General features: G+C 35.1%; 1 protein-coding gene across 2 annotated transcripts in view; it reads right to left on the bottom strand.

Annotated features, from left to right (window-relative positions):
- Positions 1-14,457, bottom strand: part of C14H8orf34 (chromosome 14 C8orf34 homolog) — a 364,940-nt gene that overhangs the window by 228,900 nt on the left and 121,583 nt on the right. For both annotated transcript variants that reach the window (XM_061438931.1, XM_061438930.1), the window contains exon 7: positions 8,882-9,048. In XM_061438931.1, the coding sequence (XP_061294915.1) occupies positions 8,882-9,048 (167 nt within the window). The remainder of the gene's footprint in view (positions 1-8,881; positions 9,049-14,457) is intronic.

Below are 14,457 nucleotides of genomic sequence, written 5' to 3'. Positions count from 1 at the left end.
TTACAAGGAATTACTTGTAGTTCAGGTGACAAAACTAACAAGAGGCACCATGAGAGCTGGAGCCAGTCTTAAGAGTTCCAGTCCAGTGCTCTGACCATAGACTCTATGCACCACCTAACAATATGGCTCATGCTTTTGCAAAATAATCAGTGAAAAGCTATGACCTAAACATGAAAAAGCACATTAACTTATAATGTTTATGTCAAAAATGTATAACATTTCGAAGCAAGAAAGATGTATTGAAAGAACTTCTTGATGAAGGTGAAAGAGGAGAGTGAAAAAAGCTGGCTTAAAGCTCAACATTAAAAAACTAAGATCACAGCATCCAGTCCCATCTCTTCATGACAAATAGATGGGAAAAAGATGGAAAAAGTGACAAGAGTTTATTTACTTGGACTCCAAAATCATGGCAGATGGTTACTGTAGCCATAATATTGACACATTTGCTCCTGGGAAGAAAAGCTATTACAAATCTATAAAGGGTATTAAATAGCAGAGATATCACTTTGCTGACAAAGGTCCGTATAGTAAAAATTATGGTTTCACCAGTAGTCATGTATGAATGTGAGAGTTGGACCACAAAGAAGGCTGAGCACTAAGGAATTGATGCTTTCAAACTGTGGTGCTAGAGAAGACTCCTGAGAATCCCTTGGATAACAAGGAGCTCAAACCAATCAATCCTAAAGGAAATCAATCCTAAATGTTCATTGGAAGGACTGAGGTTGAAGCTGAAGCTCCAATACTTTGGCCACCAGATGCGAAGAGCCAACTCACTGGAAAAGACCCTGATGCTGGGGAAAGATTGAGGGGGCAAGAAGAGACGCGGATGACAGAGGATGAGATGGTTGGATGGCATCATCCACTCAGTGCACATGAATCTGAGCAAACTCCAGCAGGCAGTGAAGAACAGGGAAGCCTGGTGTGCTGCAGTCCATGGGGTTGCAAAGAGATGGACACAACTGATCAACTGAACAACAACAACAAATCCATACATATACTAACAGCTATCTCTCAAATAAAGGAATTTTCACATAGATTTATAAGTAAGATGAAAGACAATTACCAATACTTTGCTTATAGGTTTAAATTTTCAAACTATTGACTTCATTCTGTTATGCTGATCTACTTTCCCCATTGGAAAATTTTTTTAAAGGAAAAAAGCAACGTTCTTCATTAAATACTATAAAAGTAAATCATGTAGTATAGCATATACTTTTGGTGATAGACAAGTTTATATTTATTTACAAGGCAATCTCTATATAAAACCCTAGTTATCATCTGAAAATGTTCTGATATTTTTGAAAAGAGACACAAATGAAGAGCAAAGAGTATGAAATACAAATACAGTTCCAAATATTAAAGAAGTACTTCTAGAAGGCAGTGAAGGAGGCTTATGAGTCACATCTAATGAAAGCAAGGTAAGAATCCTAAATAAAGATTTAATATAAGATAGAAACTCATCAGAACCATGTTCTCAGGTCTATGCTAGAATTCCTAACATGTAACTTTTGGGAGCTTCAAAATCACTGCAGATGATGACTGAAGCCATGAAATTAAAAGACTCTTGCTCCTTGGAAGAAAAACTATGACCAACCTAGACAGCATATTAAAAAACAGAGACATTACTTTGCCAACAAAGGTCCATCTATTCAAAGCTATGGTTTTTTCAGTAGTAATGTATGGATGTGAGAGTTGGACTACAAAGAAAGCTGAGCACCGAAGAATTGACGCTTTTGAACTGTGGTGTTGGAGAAGACTCGTGAGAGTCCCTTGGACTGTAAGGAGATCAAACTAATCAATCCTAAAGGAAATCAGTCCTGAATATTCACTGGCAGGATTGATGCTGAAGCTGAAACTCCAATACTTTGGCTACCTGATGTAAAGAGCTGGCTCATTAGAAAAGACCCTGATGCTGGGAAAGATTGAAGGCAGGAGGAGAAGGGGACGACAGAGGATGAGATGGTTGGATGGCATCACCGACTCAATGAACATGAGTTTGAGCAAGCTCCAGGAGTTGGTGATAGACAGGGAAGCCTGGCGTGCTGCAGTCCATGGGGTTGCAAAGAGTTGGAAAGGACTGAGCAACTGAACCTAACTGAACAAAGTGCTCCTCTAAATAAGATATCAGGAAGAAAGAGATAATAAGGTAATACAAACTGCATCACCCAGAGCTTTTTAGCAAGAGTTTTCCTTATCTCCAGGAAACAGTTCAAAAAGAATTTGGTTAACTCAGAGACCTCTATTCCATGTACTTTCTGTTGTAAAAGTTAGACTTTCTAATATTTTATTCCTCTTGCTTCAGGATATATCACATCAAACAAAAGAGTGTGTTGACCATATGGGCTTCCCTGGGTGTTCAGACAGTAAAGAATCCACCTACAATGCAGAAGACTGGGGTTCAATCCCTCGGTCTGGAAGATCCCCTGGACAAGGAAATGGCAACCCACTCCAGTATTTTTTCCGGGGAAATCTCATGGACAGAGAAGCTCGGTGGGCTACAGTCCATGGTGTCGCAAAATGTCAGACATGACTGAGTGACTAACACTTTGACTTCACACGCTAAGATTAGAGTTCCTCACTATATGTTCTAAACAACACCTGTAATAGAATCTCTTGCAAGATGGGAGGAAGGGCAATTATGTTGAAAAACGTTGCTTCATGGGCTGTATCCAAATCTAATGAAACAAAAATTGGGGATAAAGGCCACATGAGTTGGCATTTAATAAGCTTCTCAAATGATTTTTAAGCAAAACAAGTCTTAAGAATCATCCCTGAAGAGTTGACAGTTTATGAAACATATCTGCATTTGTGCAAATTTGAACTCCCAGGAATGTGCAGAGTCACTGTCAGTGGAAACGTTAACAAACCTATGAATGAATTAATGGACTAATTGAGAGCTAAAGCAAAGAGCTACAGAATATTTGATTTCTATGTAGATGCCAATATTCACTAGATTCACTCTTCTTTCACAGCCTAAAGAGGTCAGTGTTAGTTGCTCAGTCGTGTCCGATTCCCTGCAACCCCACAGACTGCAGCCTGTCAGGTTCCTCTGTCCATGGAATTTTCCAGGCAAGAATACTGGAATGGGTTGCCATTTCCACAGAGGACACAATATTCTTAGTGCAGTTTATTAATATGTACTAGCACTGTTCACGTACCAGATGTGTGATAGTTGCTGAATGGAAGAATGTGTTTCAGTGGATTTTCTCAAATGTTTTCACTATAATCCAGAAAGACAAGGACTGTGCTATTAACCCCACTCAGGTTACACTTTAAACCAAGCTCACTTGGCATGTGTGCAGGCAATGATGGTACAAAGCAAGATGAAGTCAGAATTCAGAAAGACAGGACAAACTCTACAGCAGAAGTAGTTCATGGAATTTCTTTTATAATATATTCCATGGCTTAACAGGAGGAAATCTTTATTATTCAGCATGTGAAAAAGATTTTCACACATCTGTGTACATGCATCTTGGCTATTCAATTGTACTAATTAATTTAGTGAACACTTAAAAATATATGTGCCAATTTTCTATAATGTTTGGTTAATATTGCCAATGTAATTACTGGAATTTTTGAGACTATCTAATATTTTTAAATGAGAGCTACTTAAATTGAGAGGTATGGAAGGTATTTTATTCAGTATGTTCTAAATTTAGAGTACTAACTTCAGAGGTGCTCAAAATTGCTATGTCTTAACATCCACTAATTTGGATATTTTAATCTCAAATATGTACTAATTCTGTTTTAAGTTACTTTTGTATATGCTGAATGAATTTCTAAACCACATTTAAAGCAATCTTGTAAACAGTATTAAAGGATCCATAAATATAATTTTATAAAGTCCTGAGACTTTTTAAAAGAAAAATTTCTACAAAGAATATCATTTTAAAATTATGTTTTCTGACATCCTGATGTTCCCAAAAATCAATACGCAAAAGAAATGAAGTTTTAAAGAATGTCGCTTTGTGATTTAGACCATATTATATGCTTTAGATTATTAAAATACAGGTATAGAGATAGGTAGACATATGTTTTTTTAAACATTTAAAGGCCCTCTCCATTTTTTTCTTTAACATCTATGAGTGACAGTATCCATTTCTCATTAGTTGAAATGCATGTTTTTATTCTGCAAATATGAATGGTCTGTTTTAAGAAGCATCCAATTAAAAAAAAATAAATTGTCAAACTTTTGACAAATAAGTCCTTTCAGAAAATTAAGTTTATATTTTACATAATTTGGCAAGATACTGCCAACTGAGTTTTAGAAATTCAATTACTATATTCTGCAAAGAATACCAGAATAATTATACTTGGTTTTAATTATTAAATTTATAATAAATAAAATATATTTGCAATCACCTTGTTTTCAGTAAAACAGTTTTAATTTTGATATGATTATATATAAGCTAAGACTAGGAACTATAAAGCATGACTAAAGCTGTTTCTCTTTTATAGCCTCTCTGGAAAGTGATTTTTAGATATTTTTCTCAGCATCAATTCAGTGAAAAATCTAAGAGAAAGCTTTTTAAAGTAATACCATACTAAAATGTGCAAAAAAGTAGCTTTCAAAAAGTTCTGATGACATTTAAAATGAGAATAAATTATATACAGAATAATCAAACACATAACTGCAATGAAAGTCCCATCAAAAATAAAATGAAAATTCCATGTAATATAATGAAAATAGACTTACATTTACAAGCTGAAATATCTTTTAAACTAATGAGGTTCCTCAAATCTTCTATGCAAGTGAATGGAGTAAAATATACAGGTATTTGTTTTACCACTTTTGAAAAGTTATTCAATTTAATAACTCTAAAAATAATGTGAATATTCTTCCTCATTCTATTCATTGTGATCAATTCTAGCATAATTATTGAAATATTTGACAACATCTTATATTTGAAGTTGAAAACTACTTAATTTGAGATGAATTGGCAGATATCTTATTCAACCTTTTCTGTAATTACAGCACCAACTTCAGAGATGCTTAAAATTGTTGTATCTTAAAATTTCACAAGTTTGGATATTTTATTCTCTGCTATATATTGATTCCAGGCTTTCCAGGTGGCATAGTGGTAAAGAATCCATCTGCCAATGCAGGAAACACAAGAGACATGAGTTTGGTCTCTGGGTCGGAAAGATCTCTTGAAGGAGGTAATGGCAACCCACTCCAGTATTCTTGCTGAGAAAACCCCAAGGACAGAGGAGTCTAGTGGGCTACAGAGCATAGGGTGGCAAAGAGTCGGACACAGCTGAGCACACACACATGTATATCTTAATTCCATACTAAAAGCTACTTTTATATCATGAGTTTTTAAATAGCATTTTAAGTAATTATAGAAAATAATCTACTTAAAATTATAGATACTGTATTATAATATTTTCACTTGTCTAGTACACTTAGAAAAGAAATTCACAAATACACAACTGTGAAGAATTAAATATTAGCATATATTAATAATACTAGATTCCTGAACAAACAAAACAAGGACCGATAATTTTACTCTTAATAAGTTCTACTAATTCAATTAAAAGTTTTTTTTCCCTTCAAATCAACAAGTTTTTACTTAGGAATAATCTTCTCTTATATTAACGTTAACTAATAATTATGTTTTTTACTTATTTATCACTGCACAAAGTGTACAGACTGCTTCCCATGCATAATAAATAAAACTTTCAGCCAATTACAGTATAGTTAACAATCACAAGTTAAACCCTTAAAACACATAAGCTATAGTAAATTCATTCTAAACAATGTTGTAGATTCAAAAAGATATTTTAAATACCAGATGTCTCTGTTGCAGTTTACAATGATTTCACATGCTAAAATTCGATTTCAAATAAGTTCAAGAACTTGGTATTTATATTTCCCTCAAATATGTACAATCATTTCACTTATGTTTTTCTAGAATCAGAGTTTCAAAATGATTATCTCAAAATTCTTTAATAATAAACAACAAGATGCAAATCTAATATTAAAAGGACTAAGAAGATAGATACTATAGAGTTTCTAAATTGATTAAGGAATGTTGCATCAATTGATTGGTGTAGGATTTAAAATCCAATGGAATGCACAAACCTACTGAAGATGCAGTTCTTAAAATTGAGTAACTTAATAACCATTTTATTTCATACCTGTACTTCACATATTCCTCTACTACTATATCATGGCTGAAAAATTCTTAGCTCCTTCACTAACTGAAATTATTCATGGACATCTGTTTGATTTCATGTAAGAGATGAGCCATTCACTACATTAGTTAAAGGCATAACTAACATTATAAGTCATGAACTTACATATACTACTTTGGAAAAAAACTTTGAGTCTACATTTTAAATAAATATTTCTAAATAATAGAATAATATTAATGAGTAGGAATATTAGGGCCTTAGAGACAAATATATTTCATATTCAAAGAACATTTTACTTAATTGATGAAGTCTCTGGGCACAATAATTTGTTGATACAGTTTTCTGTATTATGACCTTTGTTCATTGAGACAGCTAGGCAACAGGGTTGTATATGGCATTATTTTAGGGGACATCCAAGTGTGCCTGGAATATTCTATATTATCGCAAAGAAATCTCATAACCTAGAGACAAGCATTAGTAAACCACCATCTGCCTGTGCTGACATATGCAGACTTCAGAAGGAGAAAAGTCCAAACCTCCAACTACCTCTCATCTTAAATTTGTTCAGACCACAGGCTAAAGTGTCTAAATGAAAAAAAAAAAAAAAATTGAGACCCAGCTATTAATTGCTCACATTAGGAAGTCTCCAAAACCCAATCCTTTGGTCTTCATCTTGGGAGACTGGAAACTTCAGAACAGCGGAGCTGAGATATAGGGATGCCAATACTGAGTGGACGCCTGAGTCTCCTTAAAGAATCCCTTGATGTTACTGAAACAAGATGAGTTCCTAAGCCACTGCAGTATTCTTGCCTGGGAAATCCCCTGTACAGAGGAGCCTGGTGGGCCTCAGGGCATGGGGTTGCAAAGAGTCAGACACTACTGAGCAACTGAACAACAGCAACCACTCTGATAAGACATTCCTGAGGTTCTCAGGAATCTCAAGGCAATTCAGAGAATGCCTGGATTTCTTCAAAAGATACTCTCTGCAAGATAGGGTAAAACTGCCTTCATATGGGTATCAACTGACCATGAGCTGTCATTTAAAGGAAAGGGATGAGACAGAAGGATATCTGTACAACCGATTATCCATGTACGGATACATCAACACTGATGTCACACAGGCCACATCCATGAACAGTCACTATTGCAGACTCGCCCCCTTCACTGCTACTGATGAGGGCAGAGGAACAACATATAGGCAGTGTCATGGAGCACAACAAGAATCCATTCCTGCATCAGCAAAGCTGCAAGGGTCAGGACCACACTCTGCCTGCCAAACTCCATCCACCTATCCTCCGGGACTTAGCAGAGGAACAAGTCTCTCTAGAAAGCATTCCTTGATCATTGGCCCCTACTTCCGCAATGGATGCTATTCCTGTGTACGACTCTGTGCTTAACCAAATTAGCACCTGTAATGAAAACTGAGTGATGTATTTGTACTTTCATTTTGAACACTGGAACATACACAGAAACCACAATTATTTTTACATCCCCAGGACTAAGTCCAGTGCCTAGCATTCAGTAAACGTTTGCTGAATGGAAGTTGGATGAAGGCACAGGCACCGCATCTGGCACATCTGGTGGGAGATGAGATCCCTTAAAAAATACAACAAAACTTAACAGTTCTTTAAAAAAAAAAAAAAAAAGATGGACAGCATGAAGCGAAAATGCCATGACACAGTCTTCTCAATTTTGGAATTAATGCAGTTATTATAACATCAGAGATCAGTGAACCTGCCATCACTAACTAAATAACACTTTGTAAGCCTATCCTTGGAGACCTATATCATTTATTATAATAATATATTTTACTGCTATAAACACTTAAAACCCAGGAAGCTAATTTAGAAAAAAATCTTTAAAAAAATCTGTGTATTTTTGGGGGTCCTTTATCTATATGTAAAACTTATTTGAAAAATTCAAATGATTTTTATCATTTTTTCATTTCCTAGTATAATGTTACAAAATATTTGAAAGTTGTCCTAATTATTTAGAATATAATAGATAACATCACTGAAATAAAAACTCTGTTTTATATGTGGATCATTCACTCTGAAATAAAATTTCATTTCTTTCTTTGAAAATATGGTTTTACAAAAGGAATTTCAATTAAAAAACAAGCTACTATGCAGAGATTTCTGATGAAACAAAAATAGACATCTACTTCATTAAAAGATACAAAAGGACTTCCTATATATACAACATCAATAAGGCTTCCATAAAAGTAATAAGACTATAAAAACACTGAAATCTCTGCTAACTTTCCTGTTATTTATGGAAGACATACAAACATTAATTTACTATCTGACCCTTTAAGTTTAACTTGCTTTTTCTAAAATATCTTTGAAACAATAGTGAGACAGCTTGGAATGAACTCTGAAATAGGTACTCTGGATATATTGTATAGACAAAAGATGTGACCAAGGCAGTAATAATCAGAGAATAAAACAGACAGACCTGAATTTGTATCACAATTGCACAGAGAATAAAGACTGATTAAGCAGGGAGAAGGTAAGTACTGCCTATACAAAGCACAAAATATAGTCTGATAAATATTTTACATGCTGAGTTGATTTCAACTTAATTCTCACATGCAACTCCATGAAAGTCTAATGAAAAGTGTGTGTTAAATGGTTTCTTTCCCCTATGACAAAACCACTCAAAACCTTTAAAATCTCTAAACCACTACACACTTTTACAATGCCAGAGAAGAAAAAGAGAAATTATTAATTTTTAAAATTACCCAGCAATTCCATTGCATCATCTTCATTATCAATATCTTCTTCTGTTACAGATGGGGTGGGACTATGGACAGACTCAAAAGAATCTTGAGAAAGCATGGCTGCCAGAAGTTTCTTGTGCTGCTGTTGCTGCTGTTTTAGTCCTTTAGTCTTGAGCTCCACCTTTAAGCTGAAGAAATAGTTCAATGTGAATTTTCAATGATGATGACATTATCAGTTAGCTGTGGTAACTAATTAAAGACTACAAACAAATTTTCACTAGATTATTTTGCTTTGCAAATCTATGCATCAGTTCAGTTCAGTTGCTCAGTCGTGTCCGACTCTTTGCGACCCCATGAATCGCAGCACGCCAGGCCTCCCTGTCCATCACCAACTCCCGGAGTTCACTGCGACTCAGGTCCATCGAATCGGTGATGCCATCCACCCATCTCATCCTCTGTCATACCCTTTTCCTCCTGCCCCCAATTCCTCCTAGCATCAGAGTCTTTTCCAATGAGTCAACTCTTCGCATGAGGTGGCCAAAGTACTGGAGTTTCAGCTTTAGCATATATTAGCAAAATAATCTAGTGAAAATTTGTTTGTAGATTTTCTAATAAAAACTCTAAATGTATAATGACTATATATATTGTTGTTGTTTAGTCAGTAAGTCATGTCCATTTTTTTGTGACCTCATGGACCACCAGGCTACCCTCTCCATGGAATTTTCCAGGCAAGAATACTGAAGTGGGTTGCCATTTCCTCCTCCAGGGCATCTTCCCAACCCAGGGATCAAACCTGTATCTCTTGTGTCTCCTGCACTGGCAGGCAGATTCTTTACCACTACTGCTGCTGCTACTAAGTCGCTTCAGTCGTGTCGGACTCTGTGCAACCCCAGAGACGGCAGCCCACCAGGCTTCCCTGTCCCTGGGATTCTCCAGGCAAGAACACTGGAGTGGGCTGCCATTTCCTTCTCCAATGCATGAAACTCAAAAGTGAAAGTCAAGTTGCTCAGTCGTGTCCCACTCTTAGCAACCCCATGGACTGCAGCCTACCAGGCTCCTCCGTCCATGGGATTTTCCAAGCAAGAGTGCTTGAGTGGGGTGCCATTGCCTTCTCTGCTTTACCACTGAGCCATGTGGGAAAGCGCATTAATATACTCCAGGACTCCACTTTGCTTTGGTCTAACACAAGTTCTAAACAAGGATCACCTGGAAAAGGACAATTGAAAGTGGCCGACCCCTCTACCTCCTCCCACCGGATGGTCTGCCTTTTGATATCTGCTCTCCTCCTCCTGGCCCCACTCTTTCAGGGGGTCTGACCTTGCTCCCTTTTATTTCACATTCTGATTATGAACACAGGTTGGTAAGTGTTAGACTTTTCTCGCCCTGCGTGGTCTCTTTTGTAGGAAAACTGGATGATTCCTCTCTTGAGCTATCTGCTAAGCTTGTTTAGTTCACTACTGAAGCTTAGTTGGAAAATCTGTGCCTTTTGTCTTGACTCTTAATCAGAAATTAACAGGTTCTCTTTGCATTAAGGCCCAAGTTGTTGAAGAGATCACAAAAAGTTTCACCCTTAATTGCTGCATTTTGATTTATGCAAAAGAGCTCTTTTTTTTCTTTATATGTCTAAATGTGATATTTTTATAATTTATTTAGCAAGACATTAACTTCTTGCTATGTACCAGGTATTGTGGGCACTGAGCTGCAGAAATAAGACATATGTCCTTGCCATTCTCCTCACTTTAAAGTAAGTACTGCTTTTCCATAACATCTTATGGGAAAATCTGTACAAACTTTCTGGTCAACCCAATACTTGGAGTCTACAGTTTTTGTTTCCATATTGGTCTCGACCAGTACCTAGCACATTACCTTGTGCTAATTAATGCTCAATAAATATTTAACAAATTCACACTTTCTTTTTGAATCTCATATTTTCTAATAAAATATGAATTAATTAAAGTAGATGTAATATGAGTCCTCCAACTTCAGAGATGTGAGAATCCAGGGAAATGGAAAGATAGGTAGTGAAACAAAAGAAAAACGAACGAATAGACTGGAATGTGAATATTGAGGAACAAGCAGCAGATGACAAACTCTCATTCATCAGCTGACAATGACCAAGACCATTTCATGAATGGTGACGCAAGTGTTTTCTTTAGTCTCATTAAAATACATCATTTGGTCATGAAGATGGTGGTGTGCTACCAGAACGAGACACAGATTGACTCCAAAAAGCTGTCTAATAATGAGTCCATCTGAGTCAAAGACAGTCCAAAGACAACTAGCAATGTGTTTCATAAAATGACTATTTGAATCAGGGTAAGTATTTCCTGACTAAATAAATGAATATATTCTTAAATAAATGACAGCAAAATTTTAATATATTAAAATTACCTCATCAACATTCTGAAATATATGATAGTTATATACTTTTTTGGTTTTAAAGAGAAATTTGTGAGTTATAAAGTATAATTTTTGTATGTTTTAGATATTTTTAAGATTTGTTTTTAAATTATTTTGGCAAAATCACTTTTGATTAATCAATATTCTTTATGCCAAAAATCTGCAAGGGAGAATATTAGAGAATAGCAAAGAAATTACTAAGTTTGATATGGTTTCTGCCACATGTATTATGTATTTTCTAACATGCACACAACAGCCAAAATTAGACAATTTTATGATTATTTCTTTATTCTTGACTTCTTTTTTTTTTAAAGTGCCCTCCATCCATTTTCTTCTTTCTTGTTCTGGTTTATTTTCCATCATACCTCTTATCACTACTTGAATTTATGGCATAAATTAATATATTTGCTTATTTGTTGTTTCTTTCTAGCTGCCAGCAGAGGAGCTCTAAGAGGAGGGGAACATTTCTAGGGTTTGTTAACAGATATATCAGAAGCAATTATGAGCTTTAATGAAAAGGAGCACTGCCTGTGGGAAGTGAATTTAGCTTTCAATATTTAATATATATTTCCAGGTCATAACATTTTCTATTCATTTTATGGCATACTTACATCTGATAACAATGCTCTCAATGAATAAAGTCAATTTACAAGATCTATAATATTTATTGATGTTATTCTTACTTTAATAATGTGGTTCATCTTAGAGGAGCTTCATTAGGCTTTCAAGGCTTGATAAGCCTATTTAAAAATTCAATTATAATTTAGCAAGTAATTTTAGGAAGTCTATTATCAGCTATTGAAAATTCTAATTAAGATGGTTCAAAATATAAGTATATAGGCTTATTAACTCAATTTTTATTTATATTTATATTATCAATGTGTGATTATTTTTAATAACTCTAAATGTGCAATGAATATATATGCTTCCCACTAAACACCTAGACAAGCCACAGCAACCAGTGTCAGATGGTAGCACATGACAATCATAGAAAGCATGCAATGGTTCCCTAACACAGTCGCCTCTCTCTTATGACTCTTTCTTCTGTCTTCTTGTTCAGATGCTTTACTTTCTTAAACTCTCTGGACAATTAACAATTACATTGTCTTGTCTTATTTTATTAGTTTCTCTATATTGCCCTCATAATTGCCTTCATTTTCACCAGCACTTAACCTTTCAGATGACAGCTATGTATACTAAAGTTGTTTACCCTCTTCACACAACGCTGTATTTATAGAACCTAAGGAAAAAGTTCAGGCCAAGTGTATCATTTTTTAAAAGTTCCAGGAAAATATGGTGGGTAAGAGTCTATTCATAAGACTCTCAATGGTTTACTGCACAATTTATTTAATCCTGTCTAATCTAATGATGAAAAGTCCAGCCTATTTTGTCTGTATTTGTTCTGAATGAGAGGGAAAATTAGCGATGTACTAAAGATTGGGTATTGTAATAACAACCATTCAAATAAGACCTGAGCAATTAACAGGAGGGTAATCCATAATAGGAAAAGAGATAAAATGTTAAGATAGACTATGAACAACCCTTCGTATAAATAACTTTTATTTATTAGATGTCTGCTCACAGTCTTCTGTGCCTCCTTTACTCACATAGCAGATGTCTACTGACAATGGCAATGTAGGAGGTCCAGTGGGGGAGAGAAAAACAGAAGTCATCCTTAAAAATTAAGTCTTCTCTTTCAGGAGTCTAGAATGTAATTAGTCTGCTGATTTTTAAGACTGTTACGTTATAAAACAAGGTTATTACTATTCAAGGGCAAAAGCTAATACTCTAGTAACAGACTTGAGTCACTACAAAATTGCTCCCCAATCTGTTTTTATTCATTCAAGTCAAATTTAGTGCTGTGTGAGCTCCTGGCATAAATTCAGAAATCTTCGTTTTGTATTAGATGACGGAATATAGTTTCTAACCCATAACTTTATTGCTACTCTTTAAATTTAGTTCAGAAAGTACGCCTTCTTTTTTCTCTAAGGGGGCATCTGAGCAGGATTTTCACCACTTCCTTCATTTCAAAGGTAATATATGAACTCATTATTTAAAGATAGAGGTAATATAGCAACTCATTATTTAAAGATAGAGCAAAATAAAAGTGAAAACAAGCTTTCAAAACAAATATTTGAGCGAAAGCTCCATGGACTGAGTTTTCTGGGTAGTGGATATTAGTAGGATTGGAAGAGAAAAGTCTCCTTTATTGGATATTCAAGAGGAAATAAAAGCTCACTGAAGCTAGGAAGAAAATAGAAGGGCTAACATTTGCAGTAAATAGCTCCTATTTATTATTATGACTAAATGAAAGCACAATGAAAATTGACATTTCTCTATTTTATATTTAAGAACTAAAGATCTAGCAATGAATAAAGATAAAGGTCTAGTGTGTTTCATATGTCTAGTGTTAAAAATAAAATTACCCTCATTGACAGGTGAAATTGATCTGACATTTCACGAAAGAAGGTAAATGGATTTTTAGAAATGGTTTTCTTCTCCTTATACAGTACACTTCAACTATTTAAATAATTTAAAAGTTATTTCTCATGGAAACAGAATCAATTTTCTATATGCCTGAAGCACATTAAATGAGTATTCTGAATTTCCTTCCCTCTAACCAAGTGATAAGTTAAAGGAAAAAAACCCTGAAAGCTATTACATTGTAGAAAATACAATTTTCTCCTTGAGAAAGAACGGTTATTGGTTGCTGCTAAATTTAATGTAGGAAACACAAAGTTACTGTGGCTATGCCATGCACAGGAAAAACTCTTCTGTGGCGTTCAGCTAGCAACACTCACAGAAAGTTTAAGTTACCGTCACATTTCAGTCCATGAGCATTTTTCCTCAATCTTGTGTAAGCCATGCCTTGATAATGCCTTTTCACTCCAACTTCCTCATAGAAGTTTTCATCTACATTTCAAATTTTACTCACTGCAGTTAGTACTACAAGAAATAGTTATACTGAATATACTTTTTCTAAAAAATATTATCTAGACTTTTCAAAATCATCTGACTTCTACTAGTATATAGAGGGGGCTTCTCAGTAGTAAAGAACTGCTTTCCAATGCAGGAGACATAAAGAGATGCAACTTTGATGGCTGGGCCAGAAAGATCCCCCGGAGAAAGAAATGGCAACCCACTCCAGTATTCTTGCCTGGAGAATCCCATGGACAGAGGGCTATAGTCCAGAGCAT

This window comes from Bos javanicus, chromosome 14 (genome assembly GCF_032452875.1).
Source record: "Bos javanicus breed banteng chromosome 14, ARS-OSU_banteng_1.0, whole genome shotgun sequence".
NCBI classification, from domain to species: Eukaryota; Metazoa; Chordata; class Mammalia; order Artiodactyla; family Bovidae; genus Bos; species Bos javanicus.
This window is presented reverse-complemented; position numbering and strand designations above follow the sequence as displayed.